General features: G+C 35.6%; 1 protein-coding gene across 4 annotated transcripts in view; it reads left to right on the forward strand.

Moving 5' to 3' along the window:
• Ano5 (anoctamin 5) overlaps positions 1-20226 on the forward strand; it is a 100400-nt gene that overhangs the window by 65215 nt on the left and 14959 nt on the right. For all 4 annotated transcript variants that reach the window (XM_020184639.2, XM_074042899.1, XM_074042903.1 and 1 more), the window contains 4 exons: positions 137-211; positions 1647-1869; positions 10613-10782; positions 11342-11439. In XM_020184639.2, coding sequence (XP_020040228.1) covers positions 137-211; positions 1647-1869; positions 10613-10782; positions 11342-11439 — 566 coding nt within the window. The remainder of the gene's footprint in view (positions 1-136; positions 212-1646; positions 1870-10612; positions 10783-11341; positions 11440-20226) is intronic.

Genomic DNA, 20226 nt, shown 5'->3' on the forward strand with positions numbered 1-20226 from the left:
TAACTTTCCATGTGCTGTACAGGGAGCCCTTTGTGGGGAGTTTCTACTTTATGCTTTTTGAATCTTTCACTAATGCTTGGAATCTCAAATGTGAGGCCAGATTTTGAATTATGATGTGATTTCTTCAACATTACAGGAAATGGAACCTTTCATGCCTCTATATGCTCGTATTCCATGGTACTTTTTATCAGGAGCCACAGTGACATTATGGGTGAGCAATTCTTGAAAACCCATTATTATTTCTTTTTCAGGCAACCATATGTGGTCATCTCAAGTTTCATCTGTCATGGTTCTTGGATCTCTCCTGCTTCCTCCCTCTGCAATCACTTTTTATTTTGGTTGCATCTCTTAGGCAAAACAAAGTGTAATTTATATGAATTTTCCGTAATTGAACTTTGGGGAAAGATCTAAGTGAAGAGAGAAGTGCTTTATCTTACAGTCTGTTCCTGTTCACTCACAACCCTTCATTAAGTGATCATTTGAAACCAGAATAGAGCAAACTTATTTTGATTACAGACTCTGGTTTGTTTTATTAATATATCTTTTTGTCCACTTAAAATGAACATGCAAAATGAATAAGCAACTATTGCTTTTCCTTCTCTTGCTGAAATAAACAATAAGATGTTTCTTCTTGAACTTGAAAAATTTAGCTCCCTGTGGGAAGCCAGCTTTTGTCTGTGTATTTCAGTTACTAGATTTCTCCACAGCCATAGTGTATTTCATTTCCAAACACTTCTGTCATCTCGGTTGGTAAAGAGGGGCTGCTAGCTTCTGAGGGTAATTCTATGGAGTATAAATAAACAATTGTAAACTATAAGTTAACCCCCTCAGTACACATAAACTATCTTTTATCTTGCAACATTATTTGTTAAAGCTATTATTTTTATATCTTAAAAGACTTACCAGAAATGCGTTTTCTTAAATTATATAACAACCTCATGGAGAAATTGTAGAAATGATGGAATAATTAATTAGTAATAATTCATTTAAGACAGTCTTTGTGAAACAGTCTGGAGCATGGCCCCAGAAAGATTATTCTGCTTTGGTTTTCTGGTTCTAATAAAATTTTACTTATGTCCTTAACTTTTAGGATAAATATCTGCAATCTTTGATATAAAACCATCATTGTGTTTTCACCATATAGGAAGTAACACAGATTCTATGTAATTATAACCTAGAACATGAGTTCTAAGTTGTTGTGTAAAGGAACCAGATGTATTTTGGGTTTTGTAGCCACATAGAGTCTCTTACACACAATTGTCTTTATTTTTCCTTAAAACCTTTAAAAATTCAAAAAACGCAAGTAACTTAAGAGACGTGTAAGGACAGACAAGGCCATGGGTAGGATTTGGCCTTCTGGTTCTTTTCCCAAACCCTGGTAGAAAATAAGGCTACAGGATGAGCAATGCATATTTTTCCTATATTATATTTAATCAACTGCTACCAAATGATTTATATTTAATCCCTTTTTACTTTGCCAGTGTTTATTTCCTGCCATCTATGGTAAGAGAAGCTGACTCAATGTGCTTTGCATATGAGTGCTGCTAAACTTAATATAATAAGATGAAGAAATAGTATGTGCTTTGATATGTATGCATCACAGGACACAGAGACCAGTGTGACCAGTTCTTTTTTCTCTTTCCCAGATGGCTCTTGTTATCAGCAGTATGGTAGCTGTAATTGTGTACCGCCTGTCAGTCTTTGCTACATTTGCTAGCTTCATGGAAAGTGAAGCATCCTTAAAGCAAGTCAAGAGCATCTTTACTCCCCAATTAGCCACATCACTCACTGGATCATGCTTGAACTTTATGGTCATCTTGATGTTGAATTTTTTTTATGAAAAAATATCTGCCTGGATTACTAAAATGGGTAAGCTGGCCAAATCATTAGTGTGGTTTGTGTACAGGTTCCTACCAATGCAATATATCCATTTTGGGTCATATCCTAGGGAGTTCATTTCCTATGGCACATTTTAAGGCAGTTCCATTTTCTAGTTTGATCCAAACCCCTGTTAGGGAATTCTTATAACCACAGTTAGGTCTGCCATAATGGAAGCAGGAAGGAGAACTGACAAAAGGAATTAAGACTCTTCACATCATTTTGGGTATTCATGTCTTAATCCTCCCTTGATGGATAGAGTTAAATACTGAATAAAGTCCCCACTATTCTCAAGACACAGATAAAATGATTTCCTGTGTATGGTTCTTCAAAGGTGTTTGGTTTTGGAAACCATCATTACGAAAAACAGAATATCAGCTTCTCCTAAATATTTTTGTCTAAACCTTACTGCTTTTCTCTTTGGTTGCCAACCCTTACAACCTGGATTGTTTTCTTGTTAAAGTATTAAAATTCCTGCTGAAGCCCTGAAGGAAGGTTAAGGGATTACAGATAAAGCAGGGCATTCAACACTGACACCATGTCTCAGGTAGGCAGAAAGAGTACTAGACTGAAGAGCCCTGGCAGGTCAGGTGGCTTTCCTTACACAGCATCTTTGAATTTTAAGTTCTCTTTCAATTTTACAGCAAGAAAATCACAGCAAACAAACTGTGTTTAAAACACCTAAAAACTCTCTGCTTCCAGCTTCCACTTGGTCCCACAATGTTCTTTAGTAACTGCTTTTCTTAAGCTTTAGTAAACTCCATTTCCTCCCTTACCACACCCACCTGCCTGGATGCCTCCATGTAGGGCACAAAGAATTTGGAAATCTTCTGACCAGGGACTGCAGCAGCCTACAACATCACAGCAAAGTCAGCCTGGAGTTATAGGTTAGTGTAGGTTTTTAAAGTACCTGGAGATTGTAGCACTTAGAAAGATTCGTACAGAGATTCCAAGATGGTGGCTAGAGGGAGGAAGCAGAAAGCGTGCCTCCTAAAGTAAAATCTTGGAGAGACACTGGAGATACACCTTACAGGAAAAACCACCGAGAAGAGGCAAAACTTTGACTCCTTCACAGCTCCACTCTGCGCATAGCATCTCCACTTCACATTAAACGGAGAAACCAGGAGGGCTCTCACACCACCTCCAGACACCAGCACCCAGATGGCTTGGGAAGATGCAGACCACAAGGTGAGCTAAACGGTATGCGGTACTGCCACAGACAATCCTGGGCCAGATCAGCATAGCCCCCTGGACAGACTGACCCCCACCCAGGGAAAAAAGAGAAATGGAATAATACACAATAACAACAAAAAAGACACATAGCAAAGAGGGCAAGGGACCCTGAATGCTGGAGGGGAATCCCTCACAGAACTGTAAATAAACAAGTCGGCTGGAGAAGGCAGGAGTGGCAGCACACACTCAGCAACCAGGAGAGGGAAAGCTTCTAAAAGTGGCAGTGGGAGGAAAACTCCACAGGAGAGGGGGGAAGACCCACTTCCCATATGAACGGTAAATAAACACGAAGGCCTGAGAAAGCTGGTGCAGTGTCACCTCCCTCAGTGTGCTTGGAAAGGGGAAAGCCTGTAGCACAGGCTGGTGCACAGAACTCTGAGTAAACAAAGCCTGAGGGGCTAGGTAAGTGTTAAGCTCACTCCTGAGATCTGCATAAATAAGCCTCCAGCAACATCAGGCTGACAGCAGTGGGCAGGCAAGCCACAGCCTCAGATAGACATTCACAGAACTGTCTACAGACTTTTTTTTCTCTCCCTACCATTGATGAGACAACAACTGAACTACACCTACATGCTGAAAAACTTACTGAAACTGTATTGCATTTGAATTTTGGACACTTTGTTGGTTTCTTTTTGTTTTGTGCTATTTTGTTTTGTTTTGTCTAGTTTTTTTCACCTTTGATGAGACAATGACAGAACTACTTCTGAGACACCATCTCCAGGATCGGAGGCTGAAGGACAACCACCACATTATTAAGACTGAAACTTTATTGCATTTGAACTTGGAGATTTCTTTTTATATATATTTTTAAATTTTTTAAAATTTATTTTTTTATTTTTATTTATATTTTTTCATTTTTTGTTTTCAATCCTCTCTCTGTCTCTCTAATGCCTATTCAGCTTACTGTTGATTAGTGCACTATCTCTCCCTTTTTATATCTTTGAAACTTTTTTGTTGTTTGTTTCTTTTGGTTTTTTCTACTTCTTTATTTGTTTTTCCCTTTTTCTTTAACTTCTTTGCTTTCCATCTCCTCTCATCCTTCCATTCTAAATATCACCATTGTTATTATTACAAGCTAGAAAATACTTAATTGCACACAGTGCAGGGACAATAACAACACCAAATGAAACGACGGGAAGACAGAAAAAACAGGGAAACCAGTTTCCCCACAGCAAAAAATTAGTACAGGAACCAGAAGGAAATGAAGAAAACAGATACTCAGATCCAGACTCCAAAAAAATGAAGATAAACTATGCCAAAGAACCCAAGGAAGCCCACAAGAACAATCTAAAAGAAGAAATACTACAGGTAATCAATGAGAATTTTATAGAGATGATACTGGATATGGTCAACCAAAATGTACAGGAGACACTCAAGAAACTTCAAGACAACAAAAATACGAATTTGAAAAAGCATAAGAAGAAATAAAAGAAACCATAGAAGCACTGTATAAACACCAAAAAGAAACAAAGAACACGATTAATAAAGAGATAAATGAACTCAGGACAAAAACAGACAACATTACAGAGGAAATGACTCAGGATATGGAAAACCTCAGACAAAAGAACAAAACAGAATTGCAAAACAAAATGGAAGGCCAATCCAGCAGAATAGAACAAACAGAAGACAGAACCTTAGAACTTGAAGATGAAATGGTAATTAAACGAAAAACTGAAAACTATTAATTAAACAACTCAAGACCTGTGAAAAGAAAATGGAAGAACTCACCGACTTCATCAGAAGACCAAACTTGAGAATCATGGGCATTGAGGAAGGAGAAGAGGTGCAAGCAAAGGGAATGCGTATTATATTCAACAAAATAATAACAGAAAATTTCCCAAATCTAGAGAAAGATATTCCCATACAGATGCAAGAGGCCTCCAGGACACCAAACAGACCAGATCAAAATAGAACTATACCATGACATATCATCATTAAAACAACAAGTGCAGAAACTAGGGAAAGAATATTGAAGGCTGTAAGAGAGAAAAAACAAGCAACATACAAAGGAAAACCCATCAAAATCACAGCTGACTTCTCAACAGAAACATTAAAAGCAAGAAGAGCATGGAGTCAGGTCTTCCGGACACTGAATGAAAATAACTTCAACCTCAGGATACTCTACCCAGCAAAACTATAACTCAAAATAGAGGGAGCAATAAAAGTCTTCTATGATAAGCAGAAACTAAAACAATATGTAACCACAAAGCCACCACTAGAAAAGATTCTTCAAGGGCTTCTGCACACAGAAAGTGAAACCCAACATAACCATGAAAGGGCAGGCAGCACCAAAATACAGGAAAAGAAAAAGCAAGAAAGTAGAGAGTAACCTCAACTTAGGTACACACAATCAAACCTTCAAACAACTAAGACAACTAAATGACAGGTATCACCACATACCTATCAGTACTAACACTTAATGTTAATGGACTTAATTCCCCCATCAAAAGGCACTGTTTGATGAACTGGATTAAAAAGGAAGATCCCACAATTTGTTGCTTACAGGAGGCTCATCTCACTGACAGAAATAAGCATAGGCTTAGGATGAAAGGCTGGAAGAAGATTTACCAAGCCAATGGCCCCCAAAAACAGGCAGGAGAAGCAATACTTATCTCTGACAAAGTAGACTTCAAACCTACATTGATCAAATGCGACAAAGAAGGACATTCCATACTAATAAAAGGGGAAATACCAAAAGGAAATAACAATTATCAACCTATATGCATCAAATGTCAACACACCCAATTTCTGAAAGACCTAAAAGCATATATTAACTCCAACACAGTGGTCGTGGGAGGCTTTAACACCCCATTATCATCAATAGATAGGTCATCCAAACAAAAAATCAATAAGAAATCCTTGATCTAAAATATACAATAGATCAAATGGACCTGCTTGATGTCTACAGAACATTTCATCCAACTTCTACACAATATACATACTTCTCAGCAGCCCATGGAACCTTCTCCAAAGTAGATCATATCTTGGGGCACAAAACAAACCTCAGAAAATATAAGAAAATAGAAATTATTCCATGCATTCTATCTGATCACAATGCAGTAAAACTAGAACTCAACAACAAAAGTAAACACAAAAAACATGCAAACAGCTGAAAACTGAATAACTCCTTACTGAATGAACAATGGGTCATTGATGAAATAAAAGACGAAATTAAAAAGTTCCTGGAAGTCAACAAAAATGAAACACAACCTACCAGAACCTATGGGACACAGCAAAGCCAGTCCTGAGAGGAAAGTTTATAGCCATGAGTGCATATATTAAAAAGACTGAAAGATCCCAAATCAGTGACCTAATGATACATCTCAAACTCCTAGAAAAACAAGAACAAGCAAATCCCAAAACAAATAGAAGGAGAGAAATAATAAAAATAAGAGCTAAAATCAATGAAATAGAAACCTAAAAAACCATACAAAGATTTAATGAAACAAAAAGTTGGTTCTTTGAAAAAATAAACAAGATTGACAGACCCCTGGCAAACCTGACTAAAATGAGGAGAGAAAAAAACCCAAATTAGTAGAATCAGGGATGAAAAGGGGAGATAACAACAAACACCATGGAAGTCCAGGAAATCATCAGAGACCACTTCAAGAACCTATATTCAAATAAATTCGAAAATCTTAAAGAAATGGACAGATTTCAAGATATATATGATCATCCAAAACTAAACCAAGAGGATATTAATCACCTGAATAGATCTATAACACAAAATGAAATTGAAGCAGCAATCAAGAGTCTCCCCAAAAAGAAAATTCCAGGACCTGATGGATTCTCTGCTGAATTTTATCAGACCTTTAAAGAAGAACTGATACCAAACCACCTTAAATTGTTCCATGAAATAGAAAGGGAAGGAAAACTGCCAAACACATTTTATGAAGCCAGTATTACACTTATCCCAAAAGCAGGCAAAGACACCTCCAAAAAGGAGAACTATAGGCCAATCTCCTTAATGAACATTGATGCAAAAATCTTCATAAAATAATGGCAAACTGAATTCAACAACACATCAAAAAGATCATTCACCACGACCAAGTAGTCTTCATCCCAGGAATGCAGGGGTGGTTCAACATACAAAAAGCAATAAATGTAATAAACCACATTAACAGAAGCAAAGACAAAAACCACTTGATCATCTCAATAGATGCAGAAAAAGCCTTTGATAAGATCCAACACCATTTTATGAAAAAGGCTCTAAGAAAACTAGGAATAGAAGGAAAGTACTTAAACAGTATAAAAGCTATATATGACAAACCTACAGCCAGCATTATACTTAATGGAGAAAAACTGAAACCATTCCCTCTAAAATCAGGATCTAGACAAGGATGCCCTTATCTCCACTCCTATCAACATAGCTCTGGAATTCCTAGCCAGAGCAATTAGGCAAGAAGAAGGAATAAAAGGAATACAAAAAGGTAAATAGGGATATTGCAAATATCCCTATTTGCAAATGACATGATCTTATACCTTAAAGAACCAAAAAATTTTACTCAAAAACTCCTAGACACCATCAATAGCTATAGCAAAGTAGCAGGATATAAAATCAATATAAAAATCATTAGCATTTCTATACACTAATAATGAACAAACTGAGAAAGAATATATGAAAACAATTACATTTACAATAGCATCAAAAAAAATCAAATACCTACGTGTAAACCTAACAAAGGATGTGACTGACCTCTACAAGGAAAACTATAAACTTCTGAAGAAAGAGATTGAGGAAGACTATAGAAAGTGGAGAGGTCTCCCATGTTCATGGATTGGTAGAATCAACATAGTAAAAATGTCTATACTCCCAAAAGTAATCTACATGTTTAATGCAACTCCCATCAAAATTCCAATGACATTCATTAAAGAGATTGAAAACTCTACCATTAAATTTATGTGGAAACACAAGAGGCCGCGAATAGCCAAGGCAAAAAAATTGTTCAAAAGAACAATACTGTAGGTATCAGGATACCTGACTTCAAACTATATTACAAAGCAATAACAATAAAAACAGCATGGTACTGGCACAAAAACAGACATGAAGACTAGTGGAACAGAATAGAGGACCCAGATACAAAGCCACACAACTATAGCCAATTTGTTTTTGACAAAGGCGCTAAAAATATACAATGGAGAAATGACAGCCTCTTCAACAAAAACTGCTGGGAAAACTGGTTAGCAGTCTGCAAAAACCTGAAACTAGATGCATGTATATCACTCTATACCAATATTAACTCAAAATGGATCAAGGAGCTTAACATCAGACCACAAACTCTAAAGTTGATATAAGAAAGAGTAGGAAATACTCTGGAATTAGTAGGTGTAGGTAAGAACTTTCTCGATGGAACCCCAGCATCTCAGCAACTAAGAGATAGCATAGATAAATGGGACTTCATAAAACTAAAAAGCTTCTGCTCAACAAAAGAAATGATCTCTAAACTGAAGAGAACACTCACAGAGTGGGAGAAAATATTTGCCAGCTACACATCAGACAAAGAACTAATAACCAGAATATATAGGGAACTTAAAAATCTAAATTCTCCCAAAATTAATGAACCAATAAAGAAATGGGCAAGTGAACTAAACAGAACTTTCTCAAAAGAAGAAATTCAAATGGCCAAAAAACACATGAAAAAATTCTCACCATCTCTAGCAATAAAGGAAATGCAAATTAAAACCACGCTAAGATTCCACCTCACCCCTGTTAGAATAGCCATCTTTAGCAGCACCACTAAAAACAGGTGTTGGTGAGGATCCGGGAAAAAGGAACCCTCTTACACTGCTGGTGGGAGAACCACTCTGGAAAAAAATTTGGAGGCTACTTAAAAAGCTAAACATTGATCTACCATATGATCCAGCAATACCACTCTTGGGGATATACCCAAAAGACTGTGACACAGGTTACTCCAGAGGCACCCGCACACCCATGTTTATTGCAGCACTAATCACAATAGCCAAGTTATGGAAACAGCCAAGATACCCCACTACTGATGAATTAATCTGGTATCTATACATGATGGAATTTTATGCAGCCATGAAGAAGAATGAAATGTTATCATTCGCTGGTAAATGGATGGAATTGGAGAACATCATTCTGAGTGAGGTTAGCCTAGCCCAAAAGACCAAAAATTGTATGTTCTCCTTCATATGCGGACATTAGATCAAGGGCAAACACAACAAGGGGATTGAACTTTGATTCGTGATAAAAGCAAGAGCACACAAGGGAGGTATGAGGATAGGTAAGACACCTAAAAAACTAGGTAGCATTTGTTGCCCTCAATGCAGAGAAACTAAAGCAGATACTTTAAAGCAACTGAGGCCAATAGGAGAAGGGGACCAGGAACTAGAGAAAAGGTTAGATCAAGAAGAATTAACCTAGAAGGTAACACACACGCACAAGAAATCAATGCGAGTCAACTCCCTGTATAGATATCCTTATCTTAACTAGCAAAAACCCTTGGTCCTTCCTATTATTGTTTTACTCTCTCTACAACAAAATTAGAGATAAGGGCAAAATAGTTTCTGCTGGGTAGTGAGGGGGTTGAGGGGAGAGGGAGCAGGTGGGAGGGTAAGAGGGCGGAGGGGGGAGAAATGACCCAAACATTGTATGCACATATGAATAAAAAAAAAAAACACCTAAAAAGTCACAGCTTTCTTCAGTGAGAAAAGCACTGGAGTTAACATTAGAGAGTTTTAGGAATGCAAGTGAACTTCACTAAAATGCAGGATCTTAGCTGTCTATGTCTTTAGAAGAATTTGTTGCTATTTCAGCATTTCTAAAAGTGTCATAAATTTAACTGGATTGCTTATAGTTTTGAGAGATTATCAGTTTAGAAAACCATGCTCCCTTTCTTATGGTTAATAATGGTCTTGTGTGGTGTGAAGAAAATTTAACATTTTCTTATCCTTGGAATTTGTGAATGACAAATCATGATCATGATCACACATTGTGCATGAAGGAGAATGAGAATGTCACTATTTCTGCCAGGACCCACTGTCACATTGTTTTCAAAATTGATACAACATTTCAATTCATGGAAGAAAGTACAATTCACTTGGAAATCATCTCAACCCTTGATATATTCTTGTTTAAACTTGATTGGAAAGAGACAAAGAAGATATGTTTATGGGATATCAACATATAGTATCTGGGGATGATACAGCATAAAGTTCTTCCATCTTATAGGGATTGGAATTCCACATTTGGCTGTGTGATCCTCTCCCTGCCCAGAGAAGTATAGCACCCCCGAATGTGACAATGACTACTTCGTAAATTTCCTCAGTGGTTAGAGTAAAACAGAGTATTCAACAGAAAGCCTATTTAAGTCCATAGTTATCCAATACTGGTTTGTATGACCACAGTATATACAGTTCTATAGGAAAGCAGTTCTATAGGTTTTCATAATTATATGAATAGAAATCTGCATTTCCCAGTAAGTACAAATTTCAAGGAAAACGCATTACACTTTGATGTATTTTTTTTTTCACTTACCAGAAATTCCTCGAACTCACCAGGAGTATGAGAGCAGTCTGACTTTGAAAATGTTCCTGTTCCAGTTTGTGAATTTTTATTCATCCTGCTTCTATGTAGCTTTCTTTAAAGGGAAGTTTGTGGGCTATCCTGGAAAATACACATATTTGTTTAATGTGTGGAGAAGTGAAGAGGTGAGAAATCTCTTGAGAGGTGAGGTCTATGACTTCAGTATCTCAGTATTAACCAAGAACTTCCTTTGTGCCTCCTGCTAACTCAGATATTATCAATTTGCAAGTTACGTCTAGACTCTGACTCTATACACAGATGAATCCTCTCATCTGTTGTGACTTTTGGGTCTCTTTTGAGCCAACAGTTTGATGGTAAAATATGAAATATTAAATAAGTAAAGATCTTTATTCTGAAGGTTTCCTGCAAAGGATCAATGATAACTTTCTGGAGAAAGGGTTTCTGGAGAAAGAGTTAGATAAGTTCAGTGCTGTCCAAACCATATGGAAAATATACCAACTCTCAACCTAGCCCAGACACAAAAGTCTGGAACTTTCTAAGATAAGACCTAGAAATTTGTGCTTTTTCAGTCTCTTTAATCCTCTTAATATACTATCCCACTAATATATGCCCCATTAATATACTGTCTTGAATTTCTAATCTTTTGGTTTAGGGTTTGTTTTAGTTGTCGCAAAATTTTATTTTCCATCATTTGCTTTGTTTTTCTCCCTTTTTTCCAACCAGTGCGATCCTGGAGGTTGTCTAATAGAATTGACAGCGCAGTTGACCATCATAATGATCGGGAGACAAGTATTCGGGAACATCAATGAAGCCATTTACCCGTAAGTATGACTTACAGATTATTTATGAAAGAGTTCCTCTGGAAGAAGATGGAATCTCTTTTTACCATTATTATTCTCATGGTTCCTCTGTCAGGAAACGTTTAAGCCAGCAAAAATACTTAATTTTAAATCAACAGTGAAGGATGCCTTAAGGTGATGTAGGGTTTTCTGTACTATTATGTGCTTATTTAATTCTATGGCTGCCAAAGTTTTTTGTTTTATTTTCGATTTACAAGTAATAGTTGTATATATTTATGTAGTGCAGTTCAGTGCTTTGAATACAAGCTTTTAAATATGCATTACTATTGTATGAGAGAAGTTGATGGAGAATTCTCCCTGTCTCTCACAAAGATTTAACCAGGAAACCTATCTGTTCTATCTCTATAGATTATTTTACATGTTGCATATTATTTCTTACAATTACTAGAAGTTGAACTTTGTAAAAAACATCATTGTGTCATATCATCTGGGTATGAGAATTTGTTGTGAATAAAATGTTGGAGAACTTTCAGGTCAATATGTGAAAAGATTGCTTTCTGATCTGTAAAAAGTAACAATGATGAATGTATTATAAAAAGAAAATTAAAATGATAGCTGATGTCAGACATCAGATGAATATTCTTGTGCATAAAAAGTGAAAAGATGGTAAAACCATAGGCTTGTGACCTTGAGCTAATAGTTAGGAAATGGCAGGGTCAGGGATTGGCACCTTTAGCACATAGTAGACTACATGTGCTCCACTCAAAACAGGGGAATGGTCACACAGTATTGCAGTCCTTATAGGATTCGATTTCATTTTCTGACAAAGGATGAATCCAGACTTCTTTGTACAAACAGTAATAGGCTTTATCCAAACCTTCTAGCTTCATGATTAGACACGCCATCTCCCTAAAGTAAGTAGCCCCAAGCAGTAGTTTCAAGTCCTACTCTAAATTGAGAAGCCAGAAGACAGAATGGAGGCTAACAAACTAAAATACAGGAGAGAAGATAAATATGCAGAGAAGGAGAGAGACCAATAGGAGAAGGGAAGAAAATTTTAAAAACAAGTGAAAAATTTTTAAAAACTCTCTCCCCACAAACCAAAATTCTAAAACCTTGCATGAAACTGAAGAGATTTACTGCTACAAGGAGTATAAATAAAATCAAATAAATTTTTAGAATATGAGCTTACTCAACTAAAGATTCTGACAGAAGATTCTGGCAAAGTCCATAAAAATGATGTTGATAATATTAAAAACATAGGGAGAAGTGATATTGTCATTAAAAAGTATCAAGAAATAATTAAATAATTCTGACAAGTGAAATAATGAAAATTGAATGTGAAAGAAAATCAATTACATATAATTGAAAAACAGTACTTTAAGCAGTAAGCAGAATCTATGAGACAATTCCAAAGTATAATTACAGAGTACAAAACCAATTATAAGGTTTAAGAAAATGTCACTGAGAAATATCTACATTGTGCATTGCAGGATGATGTAAAAACATAAAACAAGCAAAAAAAAAAAGTTTGAGGGTGTAGCTCAAAGATAAAGAACATGCATGCACAAGGCCCAGTGTTCAAACCACTACTGCAAAATAAATGAGTAAGTAAATAAATAAGTCATAGTAGGGTAGATTAAGATGTTTATACCTTAATCTACCAGTAGTTCTAGAAAAAGATAATTGAGTAGTTGGTAGTGGAAAAGTGTTATAAAAGATGAGATTCAAAAGTGAAGATAAATTCTGATTGTGATGGAAAATAAATAAGATTAAATTCATACCCAGATTCATCACAGTGAAACTGCAGAATATTAAGGATAAATAGGCAGTATCGAAGTCTGTCAGAAGATGGTGAACTGCCTTCAAAGAAATGTCATTGAGCTGCTAACAAATTTCTCATCCATATCATTAGATGTTAGTGGAATATTTTCAAAGTTCTGAGGGAAAGTATGTTCACCTTAGATTTCTAGGCCAAGTTATCTACGTCAGGTAAAATAAAGACAATTTTTAGTCTTAAAAATACAGAGTTTAAGCTCCTAAACCCCCATGAACATCACTGCTAAAACATGTACTAGAGCAAGAAGAAAACACAATGAAATCACGAATTGCAAGAAACATTGCTCAGCACAGAATCTGTCAGCTCCAAAAAATGAAATGTGTTGATGTGAAACTAAAAATCATACAGGATTTATGTGGTAAAAACTACAGAATCCTGATGAAAGAAAGAAAAATAACAGAAATAGAAATACTGTTTTCAAGAATTGGAAGGTACAACCTTCTAAATATGTCAACTGTTACCAAATGCAGATAGATAGATAGATGATAGATAGATAGATAGATATAAAACAGTATATATTATTCAAAAATATATCATATATTATTTTTTGAATATCATTATGATTTGTGTATGCATAGACAAGTAGATTCTACAAGTTCTGTAGCAGGCCAAGGAACTAGATTAGCCAAAAGAAGTATGATGTAGAAAAATAATGGAGGAATTGCCCTCCTCAATTTAAAAACATTTTTTGTTTTTGGTGGTACTGGGGCTTCAACTCAAGGCCTGATGCTTGACAGACATGCACTGTACCACTTGAACCACTCTCCCAGCCATCAATTTAAAAATTTATTATAAAATTTTATTAATAAAAACTGTGAGATTGGTGAAAGAATGATTATATAGGTCAGTGGAACAGAGTAAGGAACTGAAGAAGTAGAGGTTGTACACATGGCAGAAATTTGTGATTTTTACCCAAATATGATTATTTTATTTTTGGCACAGCAGCAAAAATGGCAAAATGTTTTTTTGGCAAATGGTTTTGGAATAATTGGATATCCATATTCAAATTATAAAATAATGTGTAATCCTTATTCCTTATTCAAAAATTAACTCAAATTAGATAATAAATGATAATACTTATTTTAAGAAAGCAAGGCAAGCAATTTTTATAGAATTTAAGGTAATTGTTGCACTAAGGACTTAAGCCTTTTATAAATGGAACAGAGCATGTGGAAGGACTTATGGGATCAATATAGATCTTAATCAGTTTAGCCTTTAGCAAAGTTCTCTATCTTGAATTTTGTGACCTCATTTCCACTGTGATTCTAGTAACATGTATGTACATCTGTTTGATACTGAATCAAAAATCTCAGGTTGTCTGTTCCCTCCTATCATTTTTTTCCTCTTTGGGTTTCAACTTGGATATAAGCAGTATATAAGTAAATACTCCTTTTAATCTGCAATGCTATAATATTTCATATTGTATCATTTATTCATTTCTGTTAATCCAGAGTTATAGTTTATATCTCATTTTGATGATATTTTGCATTTTTCTGATTAATTACAAGAAAGATAATTTTTTGGCCATTTGTATTTCCTTTTCAATGAAGTACTTGTTCATGTTGCTTAACTATTTTCCTACTTGGTTGTTTACCTTTTTCTAATTGATGTGTAGGAATTTGCTTGTTTGCTCTTTCCTTCCTCCCTCCCTTCCTTCCTTCCTCCCTCCATTCCTTCCTTCCTCCCTTCCTCCCTCCCTTCCTTCCTTCCTCCCTCCCTCCCATTTTTTTTCGTTCCTTTTTCTTTCTTTCTCAACCTTGGCATTATTGTCATTTTGACCCAGATAATCCTTTCTTTTTGTGGACTGCCTTTTGCATTGTAGAATCTTTAAAACTACTTTCAGACTCTACACACTAGGTGCCATTAGACTACCCTGTCCCCAGTTGTGACAACTAAAAATGTTTGCATACATCAAAAGTGTACTCTTGTGAACTAAATCATTCCTATTGGGAGCCATTGCTTTTAATACATAAATATACATAATTTTAATACAGGTTGAGCATCTTTAATCCAGAAATTCGTAGTCCAAAATGCTTTAAAATCTGAAATGTCTTGAACTCCAACATGCCATAAGTGGAAAATTCTATACCTGACTTCATGAGATGGGTCACATCAAAACACAGGCACATAATACATTGTTTGTTTGTTCATTTTGGTGTCCCCAGGAAAAATTACCCTCTCAGCCTCATTCAGTTATATATCTCTTTACCATACGTGACCAGATTTCCTCACAAGTGCCCACAAAATATCTACAGATACTGCTGTGAGTAACAGTGGTAAAAAGAAAGAAAGCAGTTATGTTTATCTATAGCACAGAAAGTTAAACTGTTAGAGAAACTAGATAGTACTGTAAGTGTGGAACATCTTTACAGAAGGGTACAGTGTTCAAATAACTATTATATTTAACCTGAAAACACAGAAGGTTAAACTGCTGAAGATCTATGCAGAAAGTGATGAACAGAAGATGATGAAAAATAGAAAAATTCTGCAAAAAGTTCAAAATGAAGGGCTCAGTTGCATCTTCAGAAAGTGGATCCTTCAGCGTTTTAGTGAACATATGCTACATAATAGTGTACTGATCATGAGGCAAAATCTATTACAGTAAACCAAAAATTGAAGACTATTCAACAGACTGATTGCAAAAATTTAAGAAAAGACACACTATTTAAGATTTGTGGTGATGAAGTGTCTTCTGACTATAAAGCAGCAGAGAAATTCATTGACAAGTTTACAAAGATCATTACTGATGAATATTTAATGCCACAACAGTCTAAAAATCACACTAGAATTATACCTAGACTTCTTTGTTATGATTGCCCCAGAAAGACACTGACTACAACTGGTAGCCCCTGTGGGAATTAAGGATCCCAAGGACAGAATAACTGTGCTGTAATGTACTAATGCTACTGGCATGCATAAGTGCAAACTTGCCAAGATAGGCAAAAATTTGAGTTCTCACAGTTTGAATGGAGTAAATTTCTTTCCAGTTCATTAAGATGCTAATGAAAAAGAAAAGATTCCCTGAGACATCTTTTCTGATTGGTTTCATACACATTTTTGTACAAGCAGCTCATGATTATCAGAGGGAAGCTGGACTAGATGATGGCTGTAAGATTTTATTATTCCTGGGTTAGGAAGATGGAGCTGATGGGGTAGGAAGACAGAGACAGACAGACAGATAGACAGAGATAGAATTTCAGTAGCAGAAGGAGGTAGGGACTGAAAGAACGAAAGAATGAGAGACTCAGTAAACACAATTAACAACCGATCTCAGAACTGAGAAAGTTTGCAGTCTCACCAGCCAGGGGTCCTTGAGTCTGCATAGCTGTTGGCACTGGGAAAGTTCTCTCTTTTTTTTCGCATTGAGCCATGGTGCAGTGCTGGGAAGACATTTTGAGTGACTTCTGAGTCTGTAGCTTTTGGAGTTAAAGTTGCCTAAATTGTCCTATCTCCAGAAAAGCAGTGATCAGCCACTGATCACTGATCACTGGAGAGCTGATCTAGTGCGAACTTTGGAGAGCTCCACCCATGCGGTAGGAAACTGATGGGAGTAATAGGGAGGAGTGGATATTGCTTCCTATTTGGGAAATAAGTAAGGAAGCTAGTTAGGAGAGCTCCTGGAGGTGGGCAAGCAATTGAAAGTGTGAAAGCCAAGTTGCAGACTGACAGAAAGCTGGAGGGTGGAGCACACAAGCTGCTGTGGTGCAGGTTGCTCCATTCCCATTGGGCTTCCCTGCCCCAGGACCATATATTTAAAGGCATGAGAGATGGAGCAGTCCATAGAATGCTTGTGGTTTGCCCCATGTTGTCCTGAGAAGATCAGTGAGGAGCAATAACCATCAGCTCTACCCAGAGACCATGCCCTCTGGCTGCTAGGAAAACACTACAAAGGAATTCAAATAGCATGCAGGCTCAGCAATCACCAGGAAACACACAGCCCAAGTGGCTACATAAAGAAGAGCCAGTCAGCAAGCATGGACAGACATCTTTAACTGATGCCCTTGTGATTAGATCCTTAGAGAATGTACATGAATGAGTTTCATGATATTTTCATACATGCATATGATTTTATTCTATTTATTTTATTTTTATACAACTTAGTTTTCTCATTTCTATGTCCTTTCTATTGCCTTCTTATCTATTCTTCTCTTAAATATCTAATTTTTTGTCTACTTTCATTCTGTCCTGTTTTCTTTTTTGAGAAAGTCTCTTACCTTAGGGCCCATGCTGGCCTTTTCCCTGAGTGCCAGTACTATAGACATGAATCACCACTCCCAGCTCTTAACATTTAGTTTTAAATCCCCTCTTCCTACTCTCTCTTCTTTCTCCTTCCCCCCCATTTTTTATTCTCTTTCTGTCTTGAATTAGATTAGTTTTCTCTCTCTTTTATTCCTTCTTTTTTCTCATCTTTCCAGTTTCTAAAATTATTCTTTATTTTTGTTTTTGGTTTTTTTGTTTACCAAGTTTTTTTTTTTCTTTCTGTTTTCTTTAGCTGGATCTTCTCTACTTTTCCCTTATTCTTCTCATTCTCCTTTATAGTTACATTTCTCTACTCTTCTATTTTTTCCCCAATACTATTTGCTGGTATTATTTTTCCAATTCCTACCCTAAGTAATGAACTTCTTCTTAGTTTATGCAACTGTCTTCACTTTTTTCCAATACAATGGATCATGTTGAAGACAGGATATTGGGACTTGGACAAAAGGTAGACAAATAAGAATGTTCAGATAATAATAAAAAAAATAAAGTACAAATATAACATAAAGACCTCTAGGATACCATTAAAAGACAAAACTTACAAATCATGGGAATAGGTGAAGGAAAAGAAATACAAGCTAAATGTATTGAAAACATATCCAATAAAATAATGGAAGTCATTTTACCCAAACATGGGAAAGAGATGGCCATCCTAGGAGGTTTTTAGAATTCCAAACTGACAGGAACAGAGAAGAATCTCCCAAACCATATCACAGCTAAAAGATTAAGAGAATAGAACATAGAGAATATTGAAAGCTAAAAGAGAAAAGTGCCAAGTCACTGATAAAGATGAATATATCAGAAGAACAGCAGATTTCTCCATGGAAAAGCTAAAATCCAGGAGGCTACAAAGTGATATACTTCAAGCCCTGAAAGAAATAACTGCCAACCTAGGTTACTGTATTCATCAAAAATCCTTCAAAATCAAAGGAGAAATAAAGAATTCATGACCCGTAGGTCAGCACTGCAGAAGATACTAAAGGAATCCTTCACACAGAAAAGGAAGATGAACATAATCATGAAATATGCAAAAGAATAAATTTAGATGACTAGAGAAACAAATGAGTATTAAAGAAAAATCATATATTAAGAAACAACCAAAATAACAGGAATTACTACATGCCTTTCGATGATAATGTTAATGTCCTCAATTCTCCAATTAAAAGGCACAGATTTGTGGATTGGATTGAAAAGAAAAAAACAAAACCCAAAGACAAACGTAGCCTAAAAGGAAAAGAAGGGAAAAAGATTTTCCAAGCAAAATGCAATCCAAAAGCAACCAGTATAGCTATACCCACATCTCACAGTGCATGTTTGATACCAAAATTTGGTGAGATGAGACAAAGAATGTCTTTTCACACTGCTAAAGTGTATAATCAATCAAGAGGACAAAATCATTACAATCGTACACATTGAATGTTGTTGCACACAATTTCGTAAACTACTGGACATAAAACCACAGTTATCCCCCACACAGTAAGTGGACAAAATGAGTGACTGCAGTACTCCACTCTCAAAAAAGCATAAGTCATCCAGACCAAAAAAAAACAATCAACAAAGAAACATCAGAATTAAATGACAGTATAGATCAAAGGGACTTAACAGACATCTGCAGAATTTTACTCCCAACAGCTGCAGAATACATATTCTTTTCAGCATGCTATAAAAATTTCTCTGAAATTCATCATATTTAGGACATAAAGCAAGTCTTAACAAATGCAAGAACATTGAAATGCTTCTATTTTATCAGATTATAATGGAATAAAATTAGAAGTCAACAACAACAGAAATAAGCAATTCTAAGAAGGAACTTTATAGCTATAAATACCTAGTTAATAAAACCAGACAGATCTCAAATATATAACCTAAGGATGCATGTCAAGGTCTTAGAAAAACAAGAACAAGAAGAAATAAATAATAAAGATCAGAGCTGAAATTAATGAAATGTAAATGTAAATCAAAAAAAACAATACAATGAAACTATGTTGACTGAAAAATGAAGAAGATTGACAAATCCTTAGCCAAACTAACCAAAAGAAAAAGCTTACACAAATTAATAGAATTAGAGATAGATAGAATGTTACAAAAGACACCACTGAATTCCATATGATCGTTAGGGAATATTTTAAAAACTTATATTACAATAAATTGTAACTTGTAGAAGAAATGTATACATTTTTAGATACATGTGAGCTACCAAAATTAAAGATGATATTAAAAACTTAAAAAGATAAATAATAAACAATTAAATTGCAGCATTTATAAAAATAAATCTCTCAATAAAGAAAAGACTAGGACCAAATCTATTCACTGATGAATTCTATCAGATCTTGAAGAAAAACTGATACCAATGCTCCTCAAACTGTTCCACAAAATCTGAAGGGAAGGAAAGTTTTAAAACTCATTCTATGAAACCAGTATTACCATGATTACACATGCACACACACGCACACACACATGCACGCACACACCATAGACCAGTTACCTTGATGAAGATAGATTCAAAATTCCTCAATAAAATCCTTACAAGCCACACACTGTAAAGATCATATACCATGATCATGTTGATTTCATACCAGGAAAGAGAGAACAGTTCATTATACACAAATCAATAACCACAATATAACACATGACTAGAATCAAGAAAAAAGTTATACAATCATATAAGCAGAAAAAACAATCAATAAAATTCAACATCCCTTCATGATAAG

This window comes from Castor canadensis, chromosome 1, assembly GCF_047511655.1.
Source record: "Castor canadensis chromosome 1, mCasCan1.hap1v2, whole genome shotgun sequence".
Lineage (NCBI taxonomy): Eukaryota > Metazoa > Chordata > Mammalia > Rodentia > Castoridae > Castor > Castor canadensis.